Source organism: Rhipicephalus sanguineus, chromosome 3 (assembly GCF_013339695.2).
Source record: "Rhipicephalus sanguineus isolate Rsan-2018 chromosome 3, BIME_Rsan_1.4, whole genome shotgun sequence".
NCBI lineage: Eukaryota > Metazoa > Arthropoda > Arachnida > Ixodida > Ixodidae > Rhipicephalus > Rhipicephalus sanguineus.
The window spans coordinates 210588584-210604403 of NC_051178.1; the positions used below are offsets into that span (position 1 = coordinate 210588584).

A 15820-nucleotide genomic window follows, 5' to 3' on the forward strand; every position below is an offset into this window, starting at 1 on the left:
GACAAGAATATAGAAGGAAAAGAAACAGTAGGAGTGTTGCAACCGGCAACAGCCAATTCCATGGAAGGAAGAACAGCTTATTCCATGTCCATAATTTCCAACAATAAGTAGTGCCCTTTAAGACAGAACTTCAGAATACGAAGTTACGTTGCTGCAGTCCTCGCTGAATCTTCATGTAATCAGATCTAGTCTGGCAACATGAACTCTTCCACGAATGAAGACTATTGCTTAATACTTAATGAGAGCAGCATTCTGGGCATGTTTGTAACCCATTACTTGAGTACGAATGCGCAACAAAGGCAGGAAGACACGGACGAAAGAGAAGAAGACTCATCCAGCACGTTTGCTCTAGGTGTCTTCTTTTTTTTTTTTTCCTTCGTTTGTCAAGTAAAAGTGCACACCCCTTCATCTCCCACCAATTTCAATACAGCAAAAAAAAAAACATTTTTGAAGCGCCACTTTGTAACATTGATTCCAGTTAAATTATCGCTTAGTCAAAATGGCGTATTTCACGCAATGAGTTGACTCATTCAGCGAATCGTATACCTACTTATTCAATGTTCCTATTATGTTTTTCTAAATTCCTTATGTTCTAAATTGTGCAAGAAATCTTCTCTTTCTGTTTCCTTAATTTACTTGTTATTCTTCTGATCTCACTTTTCATTTGCTGAATACCCATCGTTTACCGCTTATCTTCGGGTTCCTTTCACTCATGTTCTGTTTATCCGATTTTTGTGCCTATCCCAGGCCGCGAGTATGTGCCGTGTTTTTAAAGCGCATTGTCATCACCAAGGCACGCTCCACTGGGCTCACGCGCCAGACTGGCCGCCATATCAGAGAACAACTGTCCTGCTGCGCAGACTTCGCTCCTGTCGACTTCTGCTCTCAGGCCTGTCAGCGGCTCTCTCTACGACCGCGCTCCTTGGGAAACCTCAGTATGGACACCATTGTAGTATTTGCAGCATCACTGATGGGCACAACCAAGTATGTGTAGCGCTTCTTTCTCTTTTCAAGCGCACTTTCTGTCTTTGTTTACGTCTTAGACAAAATGTACGAATTTAGATCACGTCATCTTGACGGGTATGAAATTCCTAGCGAATATTTTTTATCGATTGTCTGTACTATGAAAATGTCATCGAAGGGGCACCTTACGAGGAGTCCCGCTTGCGGCGGATGTTCATTCTACTGTATTCGTTATTTCCTACACTGCCCTATCTAAGAATTCTTCGAATGGAATCAATAAGCGACTAAAGTGAAGTAGAGTATGAGCAAGACATTTCTTTTATTGCGCGATTATTATGTACACGGGCAGTTATGCTCAGGGCCATTAAGTCCTTTGAAGTACACTTGTGGAGCAGACAGTCAGTTTCGTTGTCGCGGCTTTTGTCTTCCTTACGCAACTTCAGATTACGTCACGGTCATCAAGTTCCTATCTGGAAGGGGGAATACGAAGGTTTTTCTGTTACCCTTCAATAGCAGAGGCGCCGCTCGGTCGGCGTCGTTATCGGCACCAAACCTGGCCCATCTCATCGCTCATCCATTAGTCAACTTTACGGACGACTAAACGTTGCCACCTTTCAGCTCCCGACTCCTCTTCCTCGTTCTAATCTTCATTCACACAGTAGAAAGTCCTTCTACTCTGGCTCCCTACACTGCTCACTACAAACCGTGCCTCTGTACAGCTCTTAACCTCAAAACATACAGTTTCTGAGTACGCTTTCTGTCGCAAGTATTTCACATTCCTATTCATCTTCGGCGTCTGTTCTGTATTCAGTACCTTCAATATTCTCGTGCTGTCCACTGAGCTTCCTGCGTGGAGATTATGCCGAGATGTCCAATGAAAACTACGCGCTCATGTAACGCTTTGCAGCGTCGCAACGAAGTCATCACTGGTGAGCCGGTTCACGATCTGGGATTACCTGGTGTTCTGCGGCATGCTCCTGGTCTCGGCAGGCATCGGTGTCTACTACGCTTTCTTCGGCTCCAAGAAAGTGTCCACCGACGAGTTCCTGATGGGCGGCCGCCAACTGAGCGCGTTCCCCGTGGCGCTCTCCATCTTGGCTAGCTTCATGTCGGCCATTACTCTGCTCGGCACGGCCTCCGAGGTGTACCTAGCCGGCACCCAGTACGTCCTCATCTGCGTCTCATACTGCTTCGTCATCCCAACCACGGCCTACTTCTATATGCCAATCTTCCATCACTTGCAGTTGACCAGTGCCTACGAGGTGAGCACACGTCGCTATAGCCCGCCTGTTTGCCTTGCACGTTTCACGCACGCAAACTTCTGCACTTCAGAACGAGCACCTTTTACTAATAGCGCTAGTGACGAGCCCTATTCTTCAAGTTAGAAACTTTGTCGCTTTGAGTTTTGGAAAAGGAAACAAGAAGCTGGGATGAGTTCATCGTGTAAGTCAAATTGTGGCCCTCTTGGAGCTGCACATATACGCTGAGTTGAGGCGCGACAAACACGATGTGAAAGACTAGCATAAGACTTCTTGTTTGTTTGGTGTGTGCCACGTCAAACGGCCTATTAAGCCTGCATAAATGCAATGGGCTCGGCGATTAGTTATGTTACCTAGGTTTCTACCTGGTATAGTACTCGCAGTACTATGTGAATGCGAGAGACTAGAGGAATAAATTTTATCGAATAAGATGCATTTATTTTATAAAGTATCACAAAACAAATTAACAAGCGTTATCTTTTTTCGACATCCTGATAGCTCTTATTATAATTGAACGTTGATATCGATTTTTTTTAAATATGTACGTGTAGTTCGTTGGACACATGGTTCTTTTTTTTTTAATCCAATATAGTACCTCGAAATACGCTTCAACCAAGTGATACGATCCATGGGAAGTATAACATTCTCAATTCAAATGGTAAGTGTTGATGACATCGCACACCTTAAACGATCAAGTATGTACATCAAATAAATGTTTCTGTTCCTGTTTCAGCTAATTTACATGTCAATCGTACTGTACGCACCCGCGCTGGCACTCTCTCAAGGCAAGTTCAAGCATTCTTTTTTATTATCATATATAATGCAACTTACAAAGGCGTTGCACACAAATGCATTCACGTGAAAACTTCAGTCCCTCAAATGCGGTCAGAATATGTTATAATGAATAATGTTGACAGCAAAAATAAAGCGTTTGCATTAACTGCACGAACTTATGAGCGTTTTTTATAAGTATAATCTCGGTACTGGTACTACAACGTTTCAGTGTAAGTGCTCTGAATGCATGTTTGTAGCAGCAATCGTCGCCAGTTTTGATTGGACGTTTGCCGTCCTCCTGGTTGTATACCTCCTTCGAGAGAATTACACCGCACTATGCAGTACGCACATGGCTTTTCCTAAACGCGAAAATATAGTTTATTGGTTATGACGCAGAGCTGCTGCGGTTGCTGGTTCAATCACGGCCAAGGCGGCCACATTTCAATGCAAAAAAAAAAAAAGTTCTTACATTTAGGCGCACGTTAACGAACCTTGTGCGCTCAGAAATAATCCAGAATGGCACACTACGGCAAGAAACATAATGGGACGGTAGTCGCGGGACAAACGACCACTTATTTCACTTATTAATGATCAGTTTAGGTATTAATAACCGATATCAGTTATAACAACAGTAATGTATAAGATGATATAGATAATAACTGAACAATAATGACCTTCCAGCTGGACATATCAAGAGTGCTAGTTGCCTTTTTTCAATATCAGTTTTCTTTTTATTAAGAGGTGTAATCGTAGCTTACAGCCCTTCCTCGTACGGCAATGAGAACTCTCTGCCGTTATTTAATAAATATCGAACAATCATCAGCTTACCTAGAAGTGCGAGTAGTGGTTCTGAAATATGTCACTGTTACAGATGTCGATGTGGATACATGCTCTCATATCTATCCACTCCGGTAGAGCAGGTACATATAAAACCCATTCGCCGGGTCAACGTATAAAGCAGAACTGTGTGGCTTGCCTGTGGCCAGTACCTGAATTGGATAAAGAACGAACGCTGGTTAGCATTGTCAATAGCTGCATCTGTGATATCGCTGTCTTTTCGACAAGCAAGCAGACTGCGCGTCAGTTGCGTGCTTTCAAAACGACTAGTGACGACGTATCGTTGCCAACTATCGCCTCCTACGCAGTGACGGGAATTTCCACCTGGACATCGATCCTGTCCCTAGGAATAGTTTGCACTTTCTACACGAGCATTGTGAGTAAAATGACTTGTGAACTTTACGCCGATCTGTTAACTACGGGGAGTGGGCGCGGACAGGTAGCACATATGGGCCGTAACCACGTAGATCGATTAGTGCACTGCGCCATAACGCACTTACGCGTATGTGATAGCCTAAGCACAAGCGCGCGGCGATGTCACCCTATGTATTCAGTTTTTTCATCGCAATTATCCATGTCTGAATGAACTACTGCCTGGAATATTCGCAGCTCTCGGCAAGGAGCAGTAACAATATCAGTATCTTACTTTAGTGCAGTGAATTACTTACAAGGCCCTACATGTGAATGTCTGAGCTCCTCGTGTGTGCTGTACCTAAACAAAAAAATTAATCTCTATCTAAAGGTAACAACCCAATTTTCCGGGGAATCACGAGACCTCCTCACAATGCTGAATCCAGTTAGCCTTAGTGCGTGCTTCACCGGGAGATTTTTCTAAAGAGACAACTTGATTTACTGTGATCACACTTAAGGTTGCTGACGTGAAGCAATTACATTGCACTCCCGCCGTAACATCGCAAAGACATTCGTCGTAGATGCAAACTGAACTCAAATCGACACCTACTAGGACGGGTTGTGCGCTACTGTCTGTAGATGCAACATTTCTCGCCTTCACCTTTCCGAGAGTATAATAAGTATTTTGTTTTTGGTTCATGCCAAATGCTTCCTTGCCACTACTTCTTCAGGGGGGCATGAAAGCTGTCGTGTGGACAGACGTCTTCCAAATCACGCTAATGTTTGGATCCATGATCGTGGTCGTCCTACGAGGGACCATCGACCTCGGTGGGCTTGGATACGTCTTTGACAAGGCCCAAGAGGGCGGACGTCTGGAATTTTTTAAGTGAGAAATGTTCAACGAATTATTAAGGCAAAGATGCAATCATGTTTAAGTGCAATGCATGAGCAGTGAGACTCGTGTCATCTTCAAAGCTCATTGCTTACTCCAAATCTCGAGTCGGCTTTCTGTGGCAGCAAGGCAGGTGCTAAGCAGTATAAGCTTCGAACAGAGACGAAACCATTGCATGTGAAATATAGATAGACGACATAGTTTCGAAGCTTTATTCTACTAGCACTTGATACCGAAATAATGAAAGAAGGATCTCATTTGAATTAAGAAACGTTCTTGCTCATTTTTTTCATTTTAGCCGCAGTAAATGTCACCCCTTACACAGAGCTTTATTCAAATGGCGCTGATTAGCTAACTAGATCAAGTCATTAGAGAGGAGGCTACCGACTGCAGAATGCAGACCGTGTGTTTTAGATCGTTTTAAAACGTTTAAAACGAACGAGAAAGGTACGCGTTATCTGTCTCAGTATCCCAGAAAAAACTCGGCATTCATGACAAGCCTTGAAATTTCTTCAAGCAGATGCAGCATTGTCACTGGATGGAGCATTACTTCCGTACATCATGGTCATTTAAGAGTAAACTTATCGGCACCCCTTGCTTACGCTATGATCGAGCAGGTACATATAAGGTACAACCTGAATGGTTTGCGAATTGTGAAACACGTTTACCCAGCGCCAGAGGACGAACGAGACGTTTGAAAGGAAAGCGCAGGATAAACGGTTTACAATAAACAGTTCGATAAACAACACGCTGTGAACGAAGGATAATAGGCTCTGCAACTGCGTAATTCTGCAGCACGAACCTGAACCCTGCGGAGCGGCACACGATATTCGGCGTGACCATCGGCACATACTTCACCTGGATGTCTGTGTACGCCGTGAGCCAGGCCATGGTGCAGCGATACCTCACCATACCAACAATCCAGGGTGCACGCACGTGAGATGCCTTCTTTCGCTTTTCACACTTCTTCGAAGCATTGCAAGGACTTTCGGTTTACTTTCACGTACGTCACTTCCTTCAAATATATGTAAAAGTCGACCAGCTTTTCAAAAGATCTTCAGGCAGATGTGTGCCGCAAGCAGATTTACATATAAGATGTAAGCTGTGAACGGCTTGGACTTTATAAAGATTGAGGCTAGCGCTAAATATAAAAGAAGCATTTTTATGCATGAGACAGAATAATATGCGCGAGCACAGATTCAAAAGAGGAGGTACAATGTTGTACGTTGATAATCCTCCATAGTGCAGGGGTGTCAAACTCACGACGGCCAGCGGGCCACTGTCGCGAAATTTAGTGCCGCAGGGGCCGGGACAGTGAAGGAGGTTAAAACGAGGAGGGGGGGGGCAGTTTGTACAAAATGTCAGCTAAGACCATCCCCATACCTCAATATGGGTCATTTCTGAAGGGGGTTTGGCGTGAGGATTCGAGAAACATATCGATACCGATCTCCAAAAAGACTAAAATGTGGACGCCGATTCTGAAATATAGAGCAGTTGTTTCGCGGTTATGTATCAAAACACGGCGACCGCAGCGGGTGCCTCACGAAAAAAACTGCTTTAGACCAGTCATGCTTCTGTAGCTCATGAACGTATACTTAACAAAATTTAAGGAAATATATGGGACGAAGAGTCATGTGTGGGCCGTGTGTTCGAGACGCCTGCTCTAATGTACTACAATTAACTTCGTGTTGGTAATAATGCTGCAGGTAGCGATTACTCTTAGCCGCAGCCGCCGCCCACCAGTACCCCCAATATAATGACCATCACACATGTAAATACATTCCGACAAACGCTTTAAGCATGCACAGCTTTGCCTCTATTGGTCTACGGAGGCTGCTTACAAGGGCCCTCTACAGGCATATTTCAGTGAGCAGTCAGGAAGTCGCACTGCTGAGAATGCTACGTCTACGTCAGCATAACAGCTTATGTAGTAACAAGTGAACGCAGCACACGACTAGCTTAACATCGATGCGTCGAATATAAACTGAAACGTTACAAAATATGGCTGAGATCTGCTACGCGAAAGTGGCGTATAGAACAGCAGCACATATGAACGATGCAGTTTGCTTACTAATTGTTCGTTCGCACTGCAGGCGTGACAATTTTTTACTCATCTTCGGTTGACTTTGGCACCAACTAGCGCAAGTTTCCATTCTTATGCAGTTGATTTCTTACTCGTAACTAACAAACAACGAAGGTTGTAGGCGAGACGGAGACAACGTAGTACTGTAAATTCTTATTACGCTTGAAGATCACCGGGAGGCGACGCACGCTAATTCATCGAATGATTTGCACCCTTGCGATGACATTGGTGTGAACACCCAGTATGCAATAAATATATTGAAAATGTTACTGTACGCAGTGCAGAGAGGTCTGTGGAAGAAGTAGCGACAAGAAAGACCCCTACGGTTGCACAAATGTCTAACCAATAGCGAATAGCTAGTTCAGGTATGTTGAAGTATATAGTCCATGGAAGTTATATTTGTGCAATGTCTATGTAGTTCCTTCAAGGCTGTTTCCCGGCATAATAGTGACGATTTAGGGACACCTTTTAGTATGTATTAAGCAAGCATTTACAGTTCTAGGCTTTACTTCACTCTTAACTGATCTACAGATTAACGCGGGCAACCTGAATACATCACGAATGTCAACGTACTCCAGCTGCTGCTACCGACAGGATATTTAAGAAGGTGTTCGCAAACTTTGAGAATGAAACGTAGACATTCACACATTTACAAAACATCACGTATCCAGACTCCAGAAATAAGAATTAAGAAATGTCAAAATCAAAGCACAACATGCAACTTTTTCTCACCTTTTCTTGCTCGGGGAAGAACTACATCCAGCTTGTAACTGGAGCTAAATGCGTGATATCACTGTTATATTGTCATGCCTCAAGATATATTTCTTTTGCAAGCCGCTTTTTCCTTCAAGCAACACCGTTCTCGGTTGACCGACTTTTAGTAAGATTGCCATCTCGGACAGCCAGTTTGAGCTTAATTTAAATCTGAAAACAATAAAATAATGAAATTACAATGTACACAAAGTCAAACGCACTCTTTCTATCCATGTCTGCCGTGCCATCTTAAATCCAATCGAATTCCACACCACCATATTAAAGGACGGCAGCCTTCATTCAAGCCATAGCACCAAAAGTGCTAACGTCAGAGACATGTGCAAATCCTTCGAGATGATAGCATTGCGCCGTAATTAACACTATGTCCCGTACGTGCGACTGGTACAGCAGCGCAAACGATGTAAGCAAGCGGCATGTAAACAGAGTGCATCCATTTTTGTAAAATTTAAAACGTGGAAACATCCTTATTTCACTCTTTGTAGAACGAACTCGAATTTTACTGCAGTATACCGCTTTTTACGTAAAAAGACTCATTTAATTACGTAAAATAATTATGGCTTTCTATTTTCATTTATCTACACATAGCGTGTATTGGTGAACATACGAATTGGGGGAAATGTCTGCCTTGCTGAGAATTTGGATGTGTTGTGTTCTTTTTCTGAATCCTATTCGCTGTTGCACGATACTGTTTAGGCTGTACGTTACACATTTTCACGCTACATAAAAGAGCAGAAAGGTTGGAAGTGCTGCAAGCCGACGTCCTAACACAGGCCTACGATCACAAAATAAGCGCTTAAGAGCACTCGGTAAAGGTGGTTAACCATGTTGTACGGCAGCCCGGCCATGATGGCCAAAATAGATGCAGAACAATTTAGTGCTATGTGCAAATTCTGTGGCAGCCGCGATGATCTGTTTCACATGGTTTTGTCAAGCCATCCTAATAGAAGCATCGCGCAAACTACGCAGCCGACGTGGGCTTTGTCCAGCCCACATCTCTCGGCCATCAGCGGCGCCTCGTGGAACAGGTTGCAGCTCAGTCCAACGGAGTCCTCGAATAGGGACGCGCCCAATCGTCTCTAGCAAAAACTGCAGCAGACGATACGATTTCCTCAATAAATGTTTTATTCATTCATTTAATGAGTGAAGCTGAAACGTGCGGCATCGGTGTTTATCACGAGCTGGGTTCTGTCCAAGTGTCTTGTAAGTTTTGTTATTGTAGCTTTTGACTTCTCTATCACCACATTTTAAGAGATACGTGCTTCATTTGCGTTTGGCCACGATAGCTTAAATGATAATAAGACCTAAAGGATTTTATGGGTAGTGATTAATGCTGCGGCGGGTATAGTCCCTAGCTGACAAAACATCAAAAGAAACTAGTGCAAGCGCAGAGACCCTTCGAGGGTCTCCGCGGTATGCTATAGCATTGCTTCTTTATTATAATTTCTGCGTACTCACGCAAAGCCACCTTTTTCCACCTCCTAGCGAAATACAGCTTCGCTGTCCGCCTCGGTGGTGCAGTGGTTACGGTGCTCGGCTGCTGACCCTAAAGTCGTGGGTTCGATTCCGGCCGCGGCAGTAGCGTTTCGGTGGAGGCGAAATTTTAGAGACCCGTACACCGTGCCATACCAGTGCGCGTTAAACACCAGGTGGTCCAAACTTCCCGAGCCCTCCACAACGCCGTCCCTCATAATCATATCGTATTTTTTGCACGTAAAACGGCAGACATTTTTATCATACGGCTGCGCTGTACAAAAAAACATCATTTCCATTTCAACGTAAAATCCTACTTTCGTCACAACACACATCAGCTCTACCATGTTCCCGAAACTCTACTTTCTATTTGACAGTACAAAAAGGCACTTTCAGTATCATATAAGTTGTAGGATTTACGTGATAGGAAGTTGTAGGATTTACGTGATAGGACTTTGTATTATCACATTGTTCGCAGGGCCATCTGGCTCAACCTTCCGGGCCTGTCGTTCCTAATGCTCATCTGTGCCATGGCGGGTCTTGTCATGTACGCTCGCTACTACGACTGCGATCCAATCATGACCAAGAAAGTTAGCTCGGCAGACCAGGTGTGTGCACTCAAGAGGAATGCTACGAGTAGGCAGGCTGTGACATTCGTTGAAGTCTCGTCGCCGTTCTACGATACACAAAGCAAAAACAATTCCCTGAGAACGCGCCCATGTGGCTTTGCCATCTCGGTATCTCAACCTGCTGCAGTCGAAACACTTAGGTTTGTACGCAGTCAAGCTGTTAACTAACTTCGCGTTATTGGTTGTGACGAGTTACTTTTATACGCGGCAATATAATTGCTTACGTGTCATTTAGCGACCGCGGCATGTTTTGTATAACGTATATGCGCATTTCTATTTCTCCTGTGTCACAGTAAATATGTTTATATCCTGTTCAATTTCATCGCAGCAATTCGTTTTCGGGCAAGCAAATATTAAACAAAATAAAAAAAACATGCTGCAGCTAGCGTTGCGATCACGTGAAGGACCACATTTTACAGCGTAATGAGCAAAATTTCATATTGCAGAAAGCGCCGTAATGAACTTCATAAAACTTGTTCTGTCTACAGCTCCTTCCACTGTATGTCATGGACGTCCTGGGCAAGTTCACGGGTCTTCCTGGACTTTTCGTCTCTGGAATTTTTAGCGGCGCACTCAGGTGAATGCACACAGTTTCTAACGTCTAAAGCCGCATCCATGTTATGTCGTCGGACCGTTATCAATGCTCATTGAAAAGGCTAAGCAACTTAGGCAGACTTCTATATTCATTACACCGTATACACTTAAGAACACGTTGAACGGAGATAACGCAAAGGAAGGCTCTGAAGAACTTGAGAGTAGCAGCTCGAAATTTAAAAACATGGACAAACAATGACACATACAACAAAGCAGCGTATACGTATATAACATGCACACAGCCTGGTAAATAAAGAAACTCCGCCGTTAGAATCGACCAATGCGCACCTATTACAGATTGAGTAACAAAAATCTACCAAACAAAAACGTAACAAAAACGTGGGCTGAAGTGCGTCTGGCAAACATTAACCTGTGCAGGCCAATATGAAAGTTGCGTTCAAAGAATGGTAAGAACGACGTAACACCGTAAAGAAAAACGACGAAGATTCGACGCGACTTTCGCATGTAAATCGCGAAGCCTTTATAAGTTAGCGACGAAGCAACAACGTCGGATGACACGAGCATAGCACAAGCTATGTGTTGTGCATGGAAAGAACGTTTCATGCACGCATAGAAACGTGTGACGTAAGCGCTGTGTCACACGAGGCACATCCATTCTGGAGGGTCGGCCAAGGGTGGGCCCATGCCTATCTATATAGCTGCACATACCTAGTACCGAAATTTTCAGCTCGAGTACATATCCCAATGGGAACGTACAATCCAGTGGCACATGTTTTCCCACTTTGCTTTATTCCGGAAGGTGGCAGGTAGTGAACACTTACTATGCCGGTTTGCCTACGTGTATAAGAGACAAAGTTTTGCGTTAAAGGGCCAATGAGCGAGATAGCTATAGAGGAAGCTTTGCTAAAACAAAGACATCACTGTGAACTCTGAACTTTATTTCGTATCCTCACGAGGTACAGATGACAGAGGCACAGACAAAAAGCCACAAATCGGCCTGACTAGGTCTGCGTCCCTTATTATCACGATATGAACTGGGGATCAAAAACACGAATTGATCTCGTACAGATAACAGCTGGGCAAGCGACATAATGCGCTGTATACACAGATAACCATGGGTCTGTCATAGCGGTTTAATGGATACCAAGGGAGGCGGAACGCAGTCCATGTGGCACACGAGGAGATGGCGCGATGAAGTCAGGAAATTTGCATACGTTGGCTGACGTCAGTTTGAGACTCCTTTCTTGCAGTCACGGGCATCGAATACGAGAAAAATTAAATGCAGTCCAAAACTCGGATTAAAACTGAAATTACAAAATTTCGCGACGTAGGAGAACATCAGTTGATCCTGAATATGGGCAAATAGAAATCTTCAGGAAGGGGGCACTCTCGTTAAGGTTATCAAATTGTCGCATCTCTCGTTCTCGCTTCACTCATGGACGACTTTAACAGCGACAAAAAAAAAATACTACTGCTTTTATGACATCACTGAACAGGACATAATGGAATGTAGGAGGTCGCTTTCGCTGTTGAGTGAGGAGGAGCGGCAAGCTCTTAAGACGTGTTGAACGTTTACCTGTCCCTCATTATGTCACGTTATCGCTACCGGTTCCCCCTCTCCGTTCAGGAAGACTATAGAAAAAGCGGCGGTAGAGATAAGGCTTCTTAAGTACACAAATTAAAGAAACACTTATGGGGCTCTGAAGTTCCGGAAACTCGCCCATGATATACATATGTTACACCTACATCCAAATATGCCTGCGCGATATGAAGCCGGCGCTAAATTACTAGATAGCATCCAGAATTTGCTGCTCATTTCATCGGCTCTGAATATGATAGTAGGGTTAGCGTTAGCACTACCAAATCATATATCGGTCTCGACTCCTTAGCTCAACGAAGAAAGACACTGCGGCTGGCACTGTTTCATAATCTGTATTACAATCTTCCTGACCTCCGAACTTCATTTTAATTCCACCTCCGCGAACATCATGTTAGCTTTTCAATCCCATGAATGTGCAGCGTATAAATGGCTCTACAAGCGCACTCAATAACTAATCTTACCCTTGGCCATAGAAGAATGAACTCGCTTCCCGAATCAATCGTCCATGCACACGACAATTCGAAATTTAGGTAGTTAGTACTGAGCCCACTTGGCAAAATTAAGCTGATCAACAGCAGACTGTCTTCTTGACTTGGCCGACAAATATCAACTGGACTCTTACTTTGTAGGTGCTCTTTAAACTCGTTTATATTTAATATTTTGATCCAGTACCTTTATATTATTTCCTGAAAATTGTGCCTTTAAAATGGCATTCTTTTCATTGTCCTCACTTCCATAAAGATAACAACGTAACTACGCTTTCCTGTACATTGCTGCTTCCTAAACCACTGCATCAAACATTCTGTAAACGCATGTGGAAACGCATCGCATGTGTGTTTTGTTTTCTTGCAGTCATCGCCTTTTTGCTTTGGAAACCAAAATGTGAATATTTTATTATAAACACATGCGGAGAGGCCTTGCATGAGTAGGTTGACGGAGGGAATTATGAGCCAAGTTCAACGTACTCAGCGTTGATCTGCAACTGCAATGTCGGTAATATGCACACTCGTACCGATGCACTTTCTCATCGCTTCCTGAGGTGATATATAAACGACTGAGGCGAGGAAGACGGGCTCGGTTGAACGCGCTTAAAAAAAAGTTCATGCTTGCTTGCTCTTCATCTCTTTCTACGCAACAAAAATCCTATTGTCAATGAAAAATCGTATTGCTTTGTCGGCAGGTATGTAGCGTCCGTGGCTTCAAGGAAAGACTACTAGGACACTGTCAGCACCATCGATCGGTGTCGCAGTAGCAAATGTACCTTACAACATCAGCATGGGCGTGACGACGTTTCATATGCAATAACTTCGTTACCTAATAAGCAGAAGCCCAGGGTCCCTTACGCATCCGCTCAGACGACTCAAAGGTGAAAGACTAACCAGTGTGGCCATTTTACTGTGCACTTTATATCGAATTAACGTTCAGTGACTAATATTCACTAATTTCCATGAATTCCCCTAGTTGACTTTAGTGATCAACGCTCACCTATTGCACTAATTATCATTCACCAATTGACTCAGTATTCGCTTTATTTGCTCTTATTATTGTGACGTGATTAGCTTTCACAAATCAATGAAATCACTACTCACTTAAGTTGCTTTATCATCATATGTACGCACAGTCATGCTTTCACTCTTTCGCGTGGCTTTCGCTCCCTTAGAGGTCACGTGATCCTTCTTGCTTCTCTCCTCTCCCACTGGCTTTCCGTTCAAAGTCCACGTTCTCATTAGACATGGCTTTCGCCTTAATGAAACCGAATAACAGTGCGTATTTATTTCTGCGCAGCACCGTCTCCTCCGGAGTCAACTCGTTGGCGGCTGTCACCCTCGAGGACGTCGTGAAACGCTACATCGTGCAAGACATGAGCGATCGCTCTTCCACTACGCTGACCAGGTTACTGGGTGCGCAAATTAATATTGGGATGCACTTCACGGCGTCTGCTACGTTCGCAACTTAAAACACCAATGCAAACACGTGGCGCCAGTAGAGATGCAAAGCATACATTGTCGAACCTGTTCCTTTAAGGTGAATACCTCAGCGCAAACCAGGACGAACCACAAGGAAGCGCCAGTGCTTCTCTTCTTTCTTGTCGGGCCTGGTTTCCGCTGAGGTATTCACCTTAAAGGTTATGTATCAAGCAGGCCCAAACAAAGTTTTATGGAAGAACCTGTTCTTAGCGAGCAGTTCCCAAGCTTAAATTAAGAGAGTTGTAAACAGCGCGACTAAATATTATCCAGCTTACACAGATGCATGACGCGCTGAATCTGTTACAAGCGCCAGAGGAAAATACATACTCGCCATTCGCCGTCCTCACATCTAGGTTTTGTGAATGAAGCCCGTTTCATTTCTAATGAAACTGCGAGCGAGCACTTATTTTGCACGAGAAAAAGGCTGCTAATCATTTACGAACTTACTCGCAACTTTTACGTGCGCAGCGCTAACATTTGGGTGCACCGCCATTGCGCTCGTTTACGCCGCGCAGAACATGGGCAACGTCTTACAGGTGAGACTTCGGTCGTTGTTCTTTCTTTCGTGTGTACCTATGAACATTTTGGTATCCATTTCAGGCAGCTCTGGCAATCTTTGGCATCGTCGGAGGACCGCTACTGGGAGTCTTCACCCTCGGCTTATTTTTTCCCTTCGCGAATAGCATTGTGAGTCTCGATGCACTTTTGCAGCCATTTTGATCTGACAAAAAATATAACGGTCGGAACAGTATGCATTGCATAGCGTCACAAGAACAGAGAAGCCATTTATAGCGAACTCTGTAGCCTCACCATTTGCATCGCACTGAAACAAATCACGACTCCCGCCACGGTGGTCTAGTGGTTATGGCGCTCGATTGCTGACCCGAAGGTCGCGGCATCAAGTTTCAAGTTTATTTCGCATTTCCTTTTTACAGGAAAAAAGAAAACGCCAGGGCAAGGAACAAAAAGCTGCAAAACAGCAGCTTGACGAGGTTCCTGCCCCCTTGGTTTGGCTACAAAACATACAGCATGTATACAAATAGAGGGGAAAAAATACATATTCACACGCTTCTATGTCCGCATATTCATGTATATACAACATCTGAACACTTTTCTATTTATACATTAACACAAAATATCTACATCTATTCACATACAACAGTTTTCATACGTACGTGCGATTCAGCATAGAAAAAAAGAAGAAAAAATGTATACAGTAATGTGCGCACATATAAACTTAGTCGATACAGGAATGATTAACGCGCACATACATAAAAATACTTAAGGGTTTAATATCGAAATTGACACTGTTGGGCTGAACAAGACAGGCAAAAAATATATATACATAAATACAAAAAGTAAGGAGTACGAAAGGAAGAAAACTAAAGAAGAAAAAAAAGGACAAAAAGATGAATGTGAAATTGGCAACTATTATTGATATAATTGTACCCTTATTTAATAGGTTTGATTTTAACGCCTTCGGTTTTTGAGGAATACAACACATTTAATACCCAAGGCACTTGGTACTGCAATCGACATGAGCCGTAATTTGTTTTTGAAAATGGCAAAACCCAGTGATTTCGTTTTCTGAATTCATATAATGGTTCCTGTGACCCAACTAGGTTACACAAGTTTAAAAATATCGCATTGTTGCACCGGAAATACT

At 43.6% G+C, this 15820-nt stretch overlaps 1 protein-coding gene across 1 annotated transcript; it reads left to right on the forward strand.

Moving 5' to 3' along the window:
- The first annotated feature begins 937 nt into the window (after window positions 1–937).
- Window positions 938–15143, forward strand: LOC119386289 (sodium-coupled monocarboxylate transporter 1). Its single transcript, XM_037653615.2, has 12 exons — window positions 938–984; window positions 1871–2225; window positions 2815–2880; window positions 2956–3007; window positions 4142–4209; window positions 4916–5070; window positions 5872–6012; window positions 9882–10011; window positions 10521–10609; window positions 13973–14088; window positions 14623–14690; window positions 14755–15143. Exons 1-12 carry the CDS (start codon window positions 938–940, stop codon window positions 14872–14874), a joined length of 1407 nt encoding a protein of 468 aa, XP_037509543.2. The 3' UTR covers window positions 14875–15143.
- The last annotated feature ends 677 nt before the right edge of the window (window positions 15144–15820 follow it).

What these genes read in the sequence shown, in the direction of transcription:
- LOC119386289 (XM_037653615.2), top strand. Translation starts at nt 938, where the DNA reads ATGGACACCATTGTAGTATTTGCAGCATCACTGATGGGCACAACCAA. An exon ending in GGACGTCTGGAATTTTTTAA is followed by an intron (nt 5,071 to 5,871) that starts GTGAGAAATGTT and finishes GTAATTCTGCAG; the next exon opens with CACGAACCTGAACCCTGCGG. An exon ending in TACGCTGACCAGGTTACTGG is followed by an intron (nt 14,089 to 14,622) that starts GTGCGCAAATTA and finishes TTACGTGCGCAG; the next exon opens with CGCTAACATTTGGGTGCACC.